This window comes from Polyergus mexicanus, unplaced genomic scaffold, assembly GCF_030449975.1.
Source record: "Polyergus mexicanus isolate NDT 795.1 unplaced genomic scaffold, iyPolMexi1.0 SCAF_6, whole genome shotgun sequence".
Lineage (NCBI taxonomy): Eukaryota > Metazoa > Arthropoda > Insecta > Hymenoptera > Formicidae > Polyergus > Polyergus mexicanus.
This window is the reverse complement of record NW_027223326.1, coordinates 2,019,094-2,032,556: the sequence shown is the minus strand read 5'-3', so window position 1 is coordinate 2,032,556 and position 13,463 is coordinate 2,019,094. Positions and strand designations below refer to the sequence as shown.

Below are 13,463 nucleotides of genomic sequence, written 5' to 3'. Positions count from 1 at the left end.
TGAGAACGGAGAGATCCGTATTATTAATTAATAATAAATAACATTAATTACGAACATCTCGTTTTTCCGTCCCAGGGTCGTTCACCATTCGCATTCTGTCACATTGATCGAGATGTAAATATATTTCCCTCCTCACTCTCTCCTTCTCTCTTTCGCTCTCGCGTAATCGTATAAGACTTGTATCATTTATATGTAGATTGATTGGAATAAACTATGTTGTATATTTTTTATACGCATGTTTATAGATTTTATTCAACAAGTTGCTTGGCTGTACATTGTTCTATCTATTATAAATACACATATATCGTGTATACGTCATACATATTGTATTATAATACTATATGTACTACATATCGTACTTGTTCTTCACGCGTTATACATGCAATTAGTTCTCTTTAAAAATTTACCAATAATAATAATACATTTCAGATTGCCTATCGCCTATCGCCAACGATAAAAAAAAAAAAAATGAAATTTAGCAGAAATTTTGACTCTTCACTTTGCCTTGTTAATTTTTAAATATAATTTTTTCTGATTATTTTTTTGTCTGTAAAAGTGTGTGTATAAAATTAATAAATAATATTATTGCGATTCATATTTTTATATATTTTTTATTTTTATAATTTTTTTTTATTTTTATAATTAATTTTCTTTTTTTCCCATTTTTGATTAATTTAGAAAAATCAATCTGCAATAACTCAATTTTTTGCAATATAAAATTTATATCTTGTACACAAATTTCTTAATTTTATATATAAATCTCGGCCTAATATTACGTTATATGTTTTTTATCAAGGTAATTTTTAATTTTTAATTTGTTATCAAATGTATTACTTTTTCATTGTTGGATAGTTTGTTGTCTTTTTTCGTTGTTTATCGATTTAGTATTCCAAGTGATTGTCAGGAAAATGTGCCTCTATTCTTAAACACCGTTAGTACTGAAAAGAGACAAAAAAATATATTAATTAGAAAATAAATAGATATTTTTCTATATTTTTATATTCTTATATATATAATTAAATATATTTTGATTTTAATAAATATTTAAATCTTTATTGAAAATGTTCGTAAAAGAATCGACCAGTAAAATTCGAACTAATTAATTAAAAATTAAAAAGTCGAAACAATTCAAGATTTTGCTTTTTAAAATGCAAAATGTACAAACCAGTGAGGAACATCATCTGGATCCAGGCAAGTCAGGCTCACTGAGTCGAACAGTTTCCCATCTCCGCAAGTGAGTAGTCGCGGATGACCGTCCACGCAGGTGATCAATCTCCCGCAATCACCTGGTACAGGGAATCTAAAAATTGTGAAATTGAATTTTTGTATTTTATACGGATAAAAATAAAAAAATCTTAATTTCTAATTTTTCGTATGTGCGTATTCAAGTAGTGAAAAAAATGCTCATTCTTTACTGCGTTAAGAAAATTTTAATTAGATATATTAAATATAACTCTAGAGGTAGAAAGTAACAATAGTAAATTATAGGAGAAAAATATTCCTACTTTTTTTTTATTTTAAACAACGCTTCCTAGTTCTCAAAACACTCGGGTATAAAATAGACATTCTATTGAATCGGTTATGTTATTGCATAGAAATATAAACGTAAAAATAAAATATAAAATTGGGAGAAGTAAAAATATATGGCAAGATATATATCACTTTGCTGGATTGAGGCGAATATCAATCGATTTCCATTTAATCGCGAGAAAAAACTAGCATCTCTCTCTCAGGATATATCTAATTACTATTGTTAATTATCGTATATAAAACTACGGATTGCCATATTTGAAAGAAAATTGAATATTTGAATAAAATATGCGTCGGCATTCGTCACTTGCATTTCTTTTCTCTCTCTCTCTCTTCCTTTTAGTTACTTTCTCTTTCTCCGAGTCTCTTTTTGGAAGGTGACCGGTTCTTAAATAGAGGTACTACGTACAAACGCGAATGGTCTGACATTTAACGGCATTGGCTCCTTTTATTCTCATAATCTTTCAACGCAATATTTCTTCCCTACGAATTTTCCTCGTAATAAAGTAAAGAAAAAGAGACAGAAAATATATATAATGCTTGTCCGAAGTGCATCGATCTTGCACACCAGTTTTATTTCCGCGCGAGCTCTCGTTATGTGCGATTTCTCGGAAGTATATCTTGCATAATTAAATACATTACCTCGGATAGGGCCAGAATTTGGCAGCGGGGCTATTGGGCGGCAGTTTGTGCGGACATTTGAAGCCTACTATAGCCTCGGGATTGCAGAAAGGGATAAGCTCGTCGGGCCAGACACACGTGTGAGTCTTCGCGTTGTAGACCAGACCCGGATCGCATTGGGTCGGATGCGGTTCGCCGTAGACGCATTTGATATAATTAGTGCTGCAACTGTCACTATCTGGGTACATGCCAAACTGGTACTCGCAACCCGGACTGCTAATAGGCGTATCTGGAAAAAAGATCGCCGACAGATCATTCTTATCTGACTGAATCGAGAGTTGCGAGATGGATTTAAAAATAAATTAAATGCACAAAGAAATTATATATATTTTATTTTAAAATAATAAAAGTAAAAGATTTTTTTCATATTTTCTCTCTCGGAACCATTTTTAGCGTGTTATAAATTAACTCCATTATTCTATTTAAAAAAAAAAAAATTGTTTTTAAGAAAATTATTTACAATGTATTTTTTTAAACAATTATTTGTTTTTTTTTTGCACTAATTAATTTGTCTTATTATTCTGTACATAGAAGTATTACGATAAAATTATCGAAAACTGAATATTTTATTTTTTATATCAAAATATGTCAGATTAAAATATAAAATAACTCAAAAAGTACTTTATTATAGTATTTTGGAAAGCTCTCGATGTCAGCTACAAGAATACTAAATAAAAAATGGGGGTTTCCATTTAAGATTTTAAAGTTGACTCTTACATGACCTTTAAATGATTTTCCAAGGTCAAATCATTGTCACCATCTTATGGCCCCCTTGAAGCCACACAACTTTTGTTTGAAACATTTTTTGATTTAACGCAGTCTTTCTGAGATATTTGAGTGGATCCTTTAAAATGGGACACCCTGTATATGTATGATGATTGGCGTTAACGCGACCCACTAAACCGCCTCGAAAATCGTTGGTTTTGCGTGACTTTTACTTTCACAACAATGTTTCCTTTCGTACGACGTAATGCGTGATTTTTATTTTTATATACAATAAATTACATGGTTTGACGAAAAATTAATGATAAAATAATAATGCAAATAATATTAGTATTGTGCAGCATATATATAATTATAATAGTGAAATTATATTTTCATCAATTATATTGCATCAACTTCATTTTTTATTTTGTTTAATTATTATTTTATCTATATTTTATTCTATGCCATTTTTATTTATATTATACTGTGTGTATTGTTTTTGTTCCGACAACATTTCGATTAAATCATTAATTTTTCTCTCAAAGTAGATGAGAATTTAAAAATTATCAATAAATAACAGGTGGTTCGAATATCGAGAAAGCGACGTGATACTTACAATCGACCTTGCGATTGCCGCAATCGACAGCCCAATTATAATTGCAGTGATTGTGAATAGCGCCGTGTCCGTCGAACAGAAGTCCGTTCTCGCAATACTCGTAGCTTAGGGTACCGTTCGTACATAGGAAGAAGGCCCCACAGTCCTCAGGATGAGCGTAAGCGTGGATCCCGTAAGGATTGGGACATGACGGGGCATTGAATAAAGTGACGGCCTGAACTGCAAAGTGAAAAAGAACTTTAGCGCGTGTGCCAAAGAAAGATTTTAATTCTCAATTAATAGGAAATTATAAAGATCACATAAAGGATTTATATAACAAAGGAAGGTTGGCAGCCAATAAAACATGGGGTTTGGGGGAAAGGATTTGTAGAGATGATTTTACAAGAAGGTGGAGGTTATTTAGGTATCTGGTGCAGAGTGTAATGTCTTACGGAGTGGAAATATGGGACTGGGAGGAAAAGAAGGAATTAGAAAGAGTAATGTTAGATTACGTAAGATGGTTATTCAGGTTAGAATTCTGTACGTCAAGGTATTTAATGTCGAGAGAATTAGGTTTAAACAAATTAAGGATAGAGTGGGATATAAGGTCTTGGAGATATGAGGAAAAGATAAGAGGTATGGAAGAAAGTAGATGGGTAAAAAAGTGTTGGATGGAAAAAGAAGTAAATAGAGGGGATGATATGTACAGTAGGGAGAGAGAAAAATATTATAATAGAAATGGGTGGGGTATCGAAGCATTAGAAATTTTAAGAGAGGAAGGAATTGATATTAGAGAGGAGTTGAGAAATAGGGACAGGGAAGTGCAGAGACAATTAGAGAATAATAAAATTAGGGAAGCTAGATATAATAAGAAATACAAGGATTTGGAAATAAGATTGGAAGGGCCAATGTATTTAAGGGAAGGAAATGTGGATATAGGAAATTTAGGCGACAGCGTAAGGGCTTTATTAAGGTTAAGGTACAGAAACATGGAAGATAGAAATAAATATTGGTTAGGGGAGGAAGCGTATGCCTGTGTATTTTGCGGTATAGGCGAAGATTGTATAAGTCATTATTTTAAAGATTGTGATGTAACTAACAGTTGGTTTATAGAAATAGGTAAGGATGAGAATGAAGTAGAGGAAAAATTGTGGAACGATGTGTTAGATGATGCGAAAGAAAGGTTATTAAGGAAAATTTGGAAGGAGAAGGAGAAGGTTATAAGAAAAAATAGGAATATAAGGTAGTTATAAGGGTATGTATGAGAGAATGAGAAAGGTATGTGAGTTATAGGTATTGTGTAAACCAAGTCCACTTCTTGGCGTTATAAGCTGAAGTTAAATAAAGATTTATTATTAATTCTCAATTAATAGTAAAATTCTATTTTCTAGAACAGTAATTTGGGTAATGTTGGATTTACATAAATCTATTTTTGTGCAATATCGTTTATTTTATTTAAAATATAATATAATTTATAGCATTATAAAATGAATATAATTTGTTTTATATTATTCAATATTAATATTATAGTCTTTTCTTGTAAAAAAATTAATGAAAAATTATTTTGCTCTATGTCGGATAAAGCAGAGTTTCCAGATTGCAGTCTCATTATATTTCTCATCGATCACATCGCCCTTAATATCCGCCATTATGACACACACACGGATCTTAACATATGGTATCTCAGCGGTGAAAGCTTCGTGAATCGTGGGTGATGTCGAAATTCTTCAGAGTCCGCGGGAAAGAAGAAATCGTTCACACCTATAGAGAGGCAGTCTTCGATGCACAGAGGAAGGAGATGAGCGCATCTCGAGGCGGAGATGCGTAGCATCGGGATGTTAGGTGTATAAAGCGAGGTGAAGGTGAACCTTCGCGGATGCTAGTGGTAGACTTACCACGTGCCAGGATCGCCAGGAGCAACGGCACGGTCACGCTCCTCGGATAGCTCATCTTCTTCCGGCACACTCGTCGGCTTGACTCTCTGACTACTGACGACGAAGTCGGCGATTGGCGTGCGCACTTTAGATGTCGGCCTCGGTACACCTCGGGGACGGTGTATCGTCTCCCTTCACCGTTCGATTTTGCCGAACCCCACCAGGATGTCCCCCCCCCCCCCTGTCATGTCTCTGGTTTGCCTACGTGTCGATCTGTCGACCAGCGGCGTCGCGCTTGACGAATTGTCTGAGAATTGCGGTTGCATTCTTCGGTAGCGATGTTTCTTCAAATCGATGAATTGTGAGGATTATTCGGGGAAAGGAACATTTTGGAAATTTTTTTTTACAATTCCATTTATTTACGAATTTTATTAGCAAAAACAAATTCTGCAAGAATATTATAAATTATGATAAATGAAAAGGATTCTATAATGAATATATAGAGTAAAAGTCGAGAGATAAATTTATCGTTTAGCATTTTTAAGATGTATTATGAAATTAATTTTATCCTCCTTTTAAAATCAGTTTAATTGAATCTGAATTTAAGGAAGACGTGCAACTCGAATAAAAATTGAATATATAATTTAACCCATATATTATTCGAATATATATATAATAATTCAATTAATTTTGACCAATGTCGTACACTAATTATACTAGACATGCTATAATTATTCTACAAAAGAACTCTTTAAAAAAACTCTATATTTAAACAGCTAAACTCTCTATATCTTGTGTAATGATGATTGGACAAAAAAAAAGATGACTTTAACTTTAGAAGGACATCTCGAGAGGTTCATCTCGCGATTTATCATTCTTCTAATCCCCCGAGATTATCGCGATTATCGCAATTATCGCGATGCATCGTGCATGAATACATAAATGACATTAATGTCGAAGCGCGATTCTTTTGCAGTTTGCACCTCTCGAAATGCCTAAGGATGCAAATGTTGGACGCGTATGATCCGCAACAACTATGTTGCACAAGCATACGCTCGTTATTTTTCCGCATACTTAATACCGCGTAATATTTCTGCGTTCTCAGTGAAGAGAATGGCTATGCAAGTGAAATGCTTCATTTACTATCTTTCAACGCGCTTCGCGTCAACTGCGCAATTTGAGGGGAATCACGTTCACAACGCAATTACAATAGATGTACTTGAAAGATATTGCTTGATTAACGAAAGAATCTGCTAATTAATAAATTATGAAACTTTCATTTCGATTCAATTGATAATTATCAAATTTAAGTAAATATATTTTTATAATATTATTTACATGGGCGATGAGTGGCTTAGAGCGTTGAGTCGCGGGCTGACAAGTGCCACGTCCCGGGTTCGATTCCGCTCGGATCTCATCCCACCATATACCTCTTTATAGAAGAGAAGGAGGAATGACAGGGAAGGAAAGAAGGATAAAAAAAAGGGGAATAGGAAAGAGACATAAAGAGGGTTAGGAGTTAGGAACAAGGAAGAAGGGCGAAAAGAGATAAGGGCATTAAGGATGAAGGAGGAAAGGGGAGCGTGAGGAGCAAGGGGGAAGAGCAAGAGAGAGGAAAAAGGAAAGCGGTGTAGTAAAGCGTTAGGTTAAGTGTAGGAGCGTTAGCTGTAAGAGCGGAAAATGTAAGAAAAATGAAATATATGTGGAAAATTTGTAAAGTGTAAGAGTATAAGATTGCAACCCCATTGGGGAGTCAATAAAGACATACATACATAATATTATTTACAGAAATTATCATAATTATAGAAAGAGAAAATATCTTCTTCAAATCCTTTAGAAATTTAATTGTACAAGATCTCTTGCGCACGTGGGCACTTTAGTAATATGAACTCTGCGTCATAAAAAAAAGAGAATTTATCGCATAATACGATAATTTAGCAAGGACACGTTGCATTTAACGATTAATGTCAAGGTACAATCTTCCTGTGGCCTGTGGCCCATGATACCATCGGTTGCAGTGTAATATATACTCGCTTCTAAATTGCATTGTAACACACGTGTTATCGTATAACCGAAACGTGTACGCGCGTAGCAGAGGCGTTCTTCATATATCATTATCGTAGTGCGAAAACGTGATTTCCTGTGCGAACACCGAGGCATGTTAGCGGGGCTCCCGGGGTTTTAACCGGCCTTACGCAAGACCCATCACGCCGGTCTTGAAGAGGAGGGGCCAGATTGCAGTGAAAGCAGTCGAGGCGAACCAGACAGGTCGATAGATCGATCAGACATTCGGCGTGGATACATTATGATGATTGTTAATAATTTCAGTGGCAATTAGTAACTTTCTACTAACAAATTGTCCAAAATATAATAGCGGGAAATATGCTGGAAGAGTAACAATTATGTTGTTTTAATTTTAAAAATTTTTATATCTATATGTTATGCTTCATTTTATTTTAATTTTTATATGTTATTAAAATAATACAGAAAATGTAAATAATTTATGATTTATTTCTCCACGGGTTTATTGCTCCACGAATTAACAATAAGTACAAATTGATAGTTGAGGCGTATCTCATCTAGCGCATCTAGCGGATTACGTAAAGGGAAAGGTTGCTATCAGGCGGATAAGAAGAGAGAAGAAATTGTGTGTTTGCTAATAGCTAGGAAAATCAGTGGCATATTATTTTATTATGTACCGTAAATCTCCCATCGAATCACGAAACATTGCAGCTTGTTCTGTATTATGACATTTAAAGGTGTATTTGTTAATAAGATATAACAAAAATTAAGAAAGTATGTTATATCAAATGGCAGCTATAAAAGTATATACATATATATGAGATATCATATAACTTGAGATGGGGAAGGCAACTTTATAACGAATGGGTTAACTAATTCTTACGATGACATTTCACCGAAGTGAAATCCGATCGAAATGTATTCAAAGAGATGCGATTTCGCGAACGCATTTCGCGATGCATTCTGAAACATCGTAGGGTATGGAGATTTTTGACGTCCAATCTGTCACGTCAGAGAAAGTCATGTCGCAACACACGATAAATATTAACGATTTAAATTACACGATACAAACGTATAATAGTATATAAGACGCATTTTATTATGAAAAACTTAACGCGATGATGTTTAATTAGCGCTTTAAAATTGTTGAATTGTTTAAACAAAATAATTTCTCTTGCTCCTCTTTTCGTTTTAATAATTATTCAAAATAATATACAATATTTTTTAATAATTAATAATAGGAAATATTATTGTTAGGTAAAGTATCGCATATCCAAAATGAAAGTAGCGAAAAGGACTTAAAATATATTTCCGATTGAAATATAATAAATAATCTCATTTCTTGATTTATTTCATCGCGGAATTGCATGTTTATATCTACGCGTGTTTTTACAATAAAATTTCATCTTGCATATAATCGTTAATTACATAAAATTGGACCGGTTCAAAAGCGGAGGGGATTTATCTAATAGAAGTCGCGATATATCGTCGATGTTTTCTTTTCGCGGGTTAGCGACCGACAATTACAATTTATACATAGTGGATTTTTTCAAGGCAAATTTGTTTACGTAAAAGGAGAAAGGGGATAGTACATGTGTCGCGAGCAGAGAGAGAGAGAGAGGACGAAAGCACGTTCATTCTCGCGGAGACCACGTGGCAGCTTTTACATAAGCGTGCATATCACACGCGTTTATCGTCCATTTAATTAAAAGGATGAGCGTTACACATATAGCTGCAGTTAGTTGCGGCGCCTTCGACATCCCTCGTTCAGTTCTTCCGTTTGTAATAGTCCTCGCTGAAATATTGAATTGCATTTCGTTATGAGAGATAATCCAGTATTTTTTTTTTTTTTAAATCAAAACAGATAGAATTATAGGAAATTAGAATAATATTTAATTTCTTTTTTAGAAATAAATAACGATGAAGAAACATTAATGAGCATATATTATAACGAGATATATAATAAATTGTAATAGGAATATATAATTCAGGAGAGATGGAGATTTCACAAATTTCTCAGAGAACCCATTATTAAAATTAATCCTAGAACATTAATAACGGATGAAAAGTTTCTTAGAAAGAATTTAACATCTCGCCATTCTCTTTGTACTTTAGATTCCTTTAATTTTCTTTTTAATTGTTTTCTTAAAATTATATTTCTATTTATTTTACATTTATTTAATTTTGGATTTTTTTCAATTTTTTTTTTTTTTAATTAATTATATATCTACATAATTTTGTTTGTCTTAAATGAGATGACAAACAAATTCTTATAAACAATAATGATTGTCAAAATCGTACAAGTGTTTCAAGATTAAACTCGGGATTCTGTCAAAGAGAGTGAGAATAAAATAAAATAAAAAAAACAAGAGAGAGAGATAGAGATAGATAGATAGAGACAGAGATAGAGATAGGGACAGAGACAGAGACAGAGACAGAGACAGAGACAGAGACAGAGACAGAGACAGAGACAGAGACAGAGACAGAGACAGAGACAGAGACAGAGACAGAGACAGAGACAGAGACAGAGACAGAGACAGAGACAGAGACAGAGACAGAGACAGAGACAGAGACAGAGACAGAGACAGAGACAGAGACAGAGACAGAGACAGAGACAGAGACAGAGACAGAGACAGAGACAGAGACAGAGACAGAGACAGAGACAGAGACAGAGACAGAGACAGAGACAGAGACAGAGACAGAGACAGAGACAGAGACAGAGACAGAGACAGAGACAGAGACAGAGACAGAGACAGAGACAGAGACAGAGACAGAGACAGAGACAGAGACAGAGACAGAGACAGAGATAGAGACAGAGATAGAGATAGAGATAGAGAGAGAGAGAGAGGGGGGGGGTAAACTTACCATCCCTGTACATTCTCCGGTTCGGTGCACCTGAAGATCTCCTCGTTGTAGACAGTGTCGGGTTCGCACTGGCCCTTCTGCGGCACCACGCCGTTCTTGCAGATGTAGAACTTGGCACAATCCTCGGGATGCGGATACGTGGGATGCGGCAGAATTCTGCCGGATGGTCCAGCGACGTCGCCGTCCGGGCAGACAAATCCGTCGTCCAGGACGTCGCGTTTCGCGTTCTCGCACAGACGAGTAGCGTCTACCGGCCAGACACAGCTGGACATTTTAGATTCGTAGATCAGACCGGGCGGGCAAGGTACTATCTGCGCTACTCCGTCGATGCAATTAACAAAGCGATCACATGCGGTCGGATCCTCGTGGCCGAAGATGCCGTTTGCGCGCGGACAATCCTTACTAGGATGTGGCTCCTCTGTAACAATTATTATGTGATATGTCTGTATTAATTATTTCATATATAATTGTTATATCGATTATATATATATATATATATATATATATATATATATATATATATATAATCGATATTTAAATTTAAATTTCTTCTATATTAAATTTTTTAATTCAAATTTTTTTATAAATTCTATTATATATGGGTCTGTGTGGATATATATTATTACTTGTGCAAAAAGGTGCAACTGATTTGACATGATTGAAGTTTCACCATATCCGAGAAAGAATGTGATTGTTCGACAAACCGGTTCGCATCGAGTTCTATTTTCGTGACGCTATCTTTTGGTTTGCCAAGCTCCAGAAGCAAACATATATATAGACGAAAGGAAATAAGATTAAATATAATTGTACAGTATTTGCATCATATATGATTTGCAAGAAATTTTCCTGCCGAATATAAATTTTTTAGGCCCGAAATTTTTCACCTAAATTAGGCGAAATAAAATTGACAAAAATACATATTTCTTTTTCTTCATGCGTGAAATTTTGTTTACGCACGAAATTATATTTGACTGCGTTGGTAATCACGAAAAATTTCAAATTTCTTTATTAATTTCTCCAGTCTGTAAAGAGAATCTTAATGAGCTATAATTTTCGCGCAATGAGAAGAATTATAATAATTTTAATTAATTTAATTGCAATAATTAATGAAAGCTTAATAAATCTGGAGAATCGTTTGAAACTTACGTAAAAGTGTACGATCGCCGCAAGGCACGTTCGCCGGAATGTCGCACAATTCCTTCTTGGGATTATCATCCCTGAAGACGAGACCGTCTTTGCAAAGTTTCTCCTCGGGTTGATTGTCCACGCAGGCGTAATAAAGATCGCACTGTTCCGGATCGGGGAAGAAACCCTTGGGCTCCGGACACCGGAATTGTGCCCAGGTCAAGGTCACCAAAGTTAGAAACGGCAAAAAATGGCGAAAAATCACACGGTTCTCCATCTTTGATATCGAGGGGGGAGTCCCGAAGAAATGTTCCAAAGTTTTTCAAGCCGCTGTTTCAAAAAGTTCCGTAAAAGATCCTTTTTTTCTTCTTTTTCTCTTCTTCCTCCCTGTTTCTTTTGTCCTCCTCTTCGATTACGTCGGCAGCAGCTCGTCGCGACGTTGGTAAAACGTGACTGCGATGCTCGAAACCGGGTCCTGTTTCGTTCGCTCGCAGCCTCGCCACCACCTTGACGGGTCCTTGTTGCTTGCACATTTTCCAATTCTCCCTTCTCTCGGCTTCGCCTCCCCCCCTCCTTTTTGCCGAAAGTCTTCTCTTTCTCTTCTTGATCGAATCGCAGTCTCGCCGCCCTCTTTTCTCTCGATGCGAATGCATTCTAATGGGCGCGAGTTTTATGGCACTGTACTATTATCGATGCAAAAGAGATATAGATTTTAGGTACACTTCCGGGTGCTAAGATAACTCGTTGCTGCTGCTGCTACCTAGCTTGAAATTCGCATTGCATATGCTATTGCAATGTTACGTTTGCGACTTAGGTGTCTAATAAATTCTAGATCGAATCGAGATATTTCCGAAAGCGGAACGGAGAAATTTTTTCATGGTTTACTGGAACAATTATTTATTTAAGCCAGTAAAGAGCGATCACATGCTAATTAATTATCTGAAACCATCTTTTTGCATTTTGTGCCAGAAGTAAAACGAAAGAAATGATCTCATGTTTATTACAGATGTGTAGAAATTAATATTCAATTATTTGTTCAAGTTAATGCTCTCAATTACGCCCCAATCAATCACTTTCATTTAGTATGTATTACATGCTAGAAATATGGTCTCATAAATTAAAAAAATAATTAAAATACATATAAAGTATCGAGTGAATTATTAAGTGATATTAAAACCATTATATAATTATGCAAATAACATCAAAAAGTGCGCTGTTGTAATATTAATCATATGTTATTTAAAATTCTGTCTGTTGGAAAGGAAAGGAACATCGCGATTCACATAATCATGACAAGATTGAATATTATTACGTTAAAAGCTGTAGGATTTATAATTCTATGTTTAATGCATAGATTAAAACTTGAAAAATCCTCGGCAAGTGACATTTGCGATGAATGTTCGTAAATTGGAAAGTTGAATGAAAGAATACCGTGCGTAATAATTCAACGTAACTATCATGCGAGAGAAATAAATTAATTTTTCACTCGAAAAAATAAACTTTTTTAAATCTACGTACGTGAATAAATGATTTTTTTTTTTTTAAGATTTTTAACATTTTTTTGATATTATTCGAGATGCAATATAACAAAGAAGAAAAAGAAAAGAGCAAGAGAGGGAGACAATAAATTGTAAAACGGGACACAAGCGAGCAGTTCGGGAGAAAGTGATAGTCGACCGATCTCGTAACAAGAACGATTCAAGGCCTTTATACACGTTCCGCAAATATCGTTTCGAACATATCAAAGACCAAATCTTATTAATTAAATTTCTCTCAATTATATTAAAACCACTTAACTAACTGGCACATATACGGTGTGCGCCAGTTAATTAATTTTAATAATCTTACAAATAAAATATATATATATATATCTTTTTTTTGCTTCCTTTTATTTGCCATATAACATAAATTTAATTTTGTTTAAAATTGAAAATTTATAAATATTTGATAGTTGAAATACATATAAGTAATATTATTAATTGCGCGAATATTTCAATTTTTTTTTTTTCCGAAAAGATATTTATATCTGTAATTTACAAATTACAATCGCAATTTACAATTATTGA

The 13,463-nt window shown here is 34.4% G+C and overlaps 2 protein-coding genes across 2 annotated transcripts; both read right to left on the bottom strand.

Annotated features, from left to right (window-relative positions):
- Positions 1–253: 253 nt before the first annotated feature.
- Cpap3-d (cuticular protein analogous to peritrophins 3-D) lies at positions 254–5,543 on the bottom strand. The gene is made up of 5 exons (XM_070297377.1): positions 5,407–5,543; positions 3,533–3,751; positions 2,173–2,440; positions 1,166–1,300; positions 254–938 (listed from the first exon to the last, which is right to left on the bottom strand). Exons 1-5 carry the CDS (start codon positions 5,459–5,461, stop codon positions 923–925), a joined length of 693 nt encoding a protein of 230 aa, XP_070153478.1. The 5' UTR covers positions 5,462–5,543; the 3' UTR covers positions 254–922.
- Positions 5,544–8,754: 3,211 nt separating this feature from the next.
- On the bottom strand, positions 8,755–12,390 carry LOC138934117 (protein obstructor-E). Its single transcript, XM_070297554.1, has 3 exons — positions 11,419–12,390; positions 10,273–10,690; positions 8,755–9,202 (listed from the first exon to the last, which is right to left on the bottom strand). The coding sequence occupies exons 1-3, from the start codon at positions 11,672–11,674 to the stop codon at positions 9,175–9,177; spliced, it is 702 nt and encodes a 233-aa protein (XP_070153655.1). The 5' UTR covers positions 11,675–12,390; the 3' UTR covers positions 8,755–9,174.
- Positions 12,391–13,463: the final 1,073 nt, after the last annotated feature.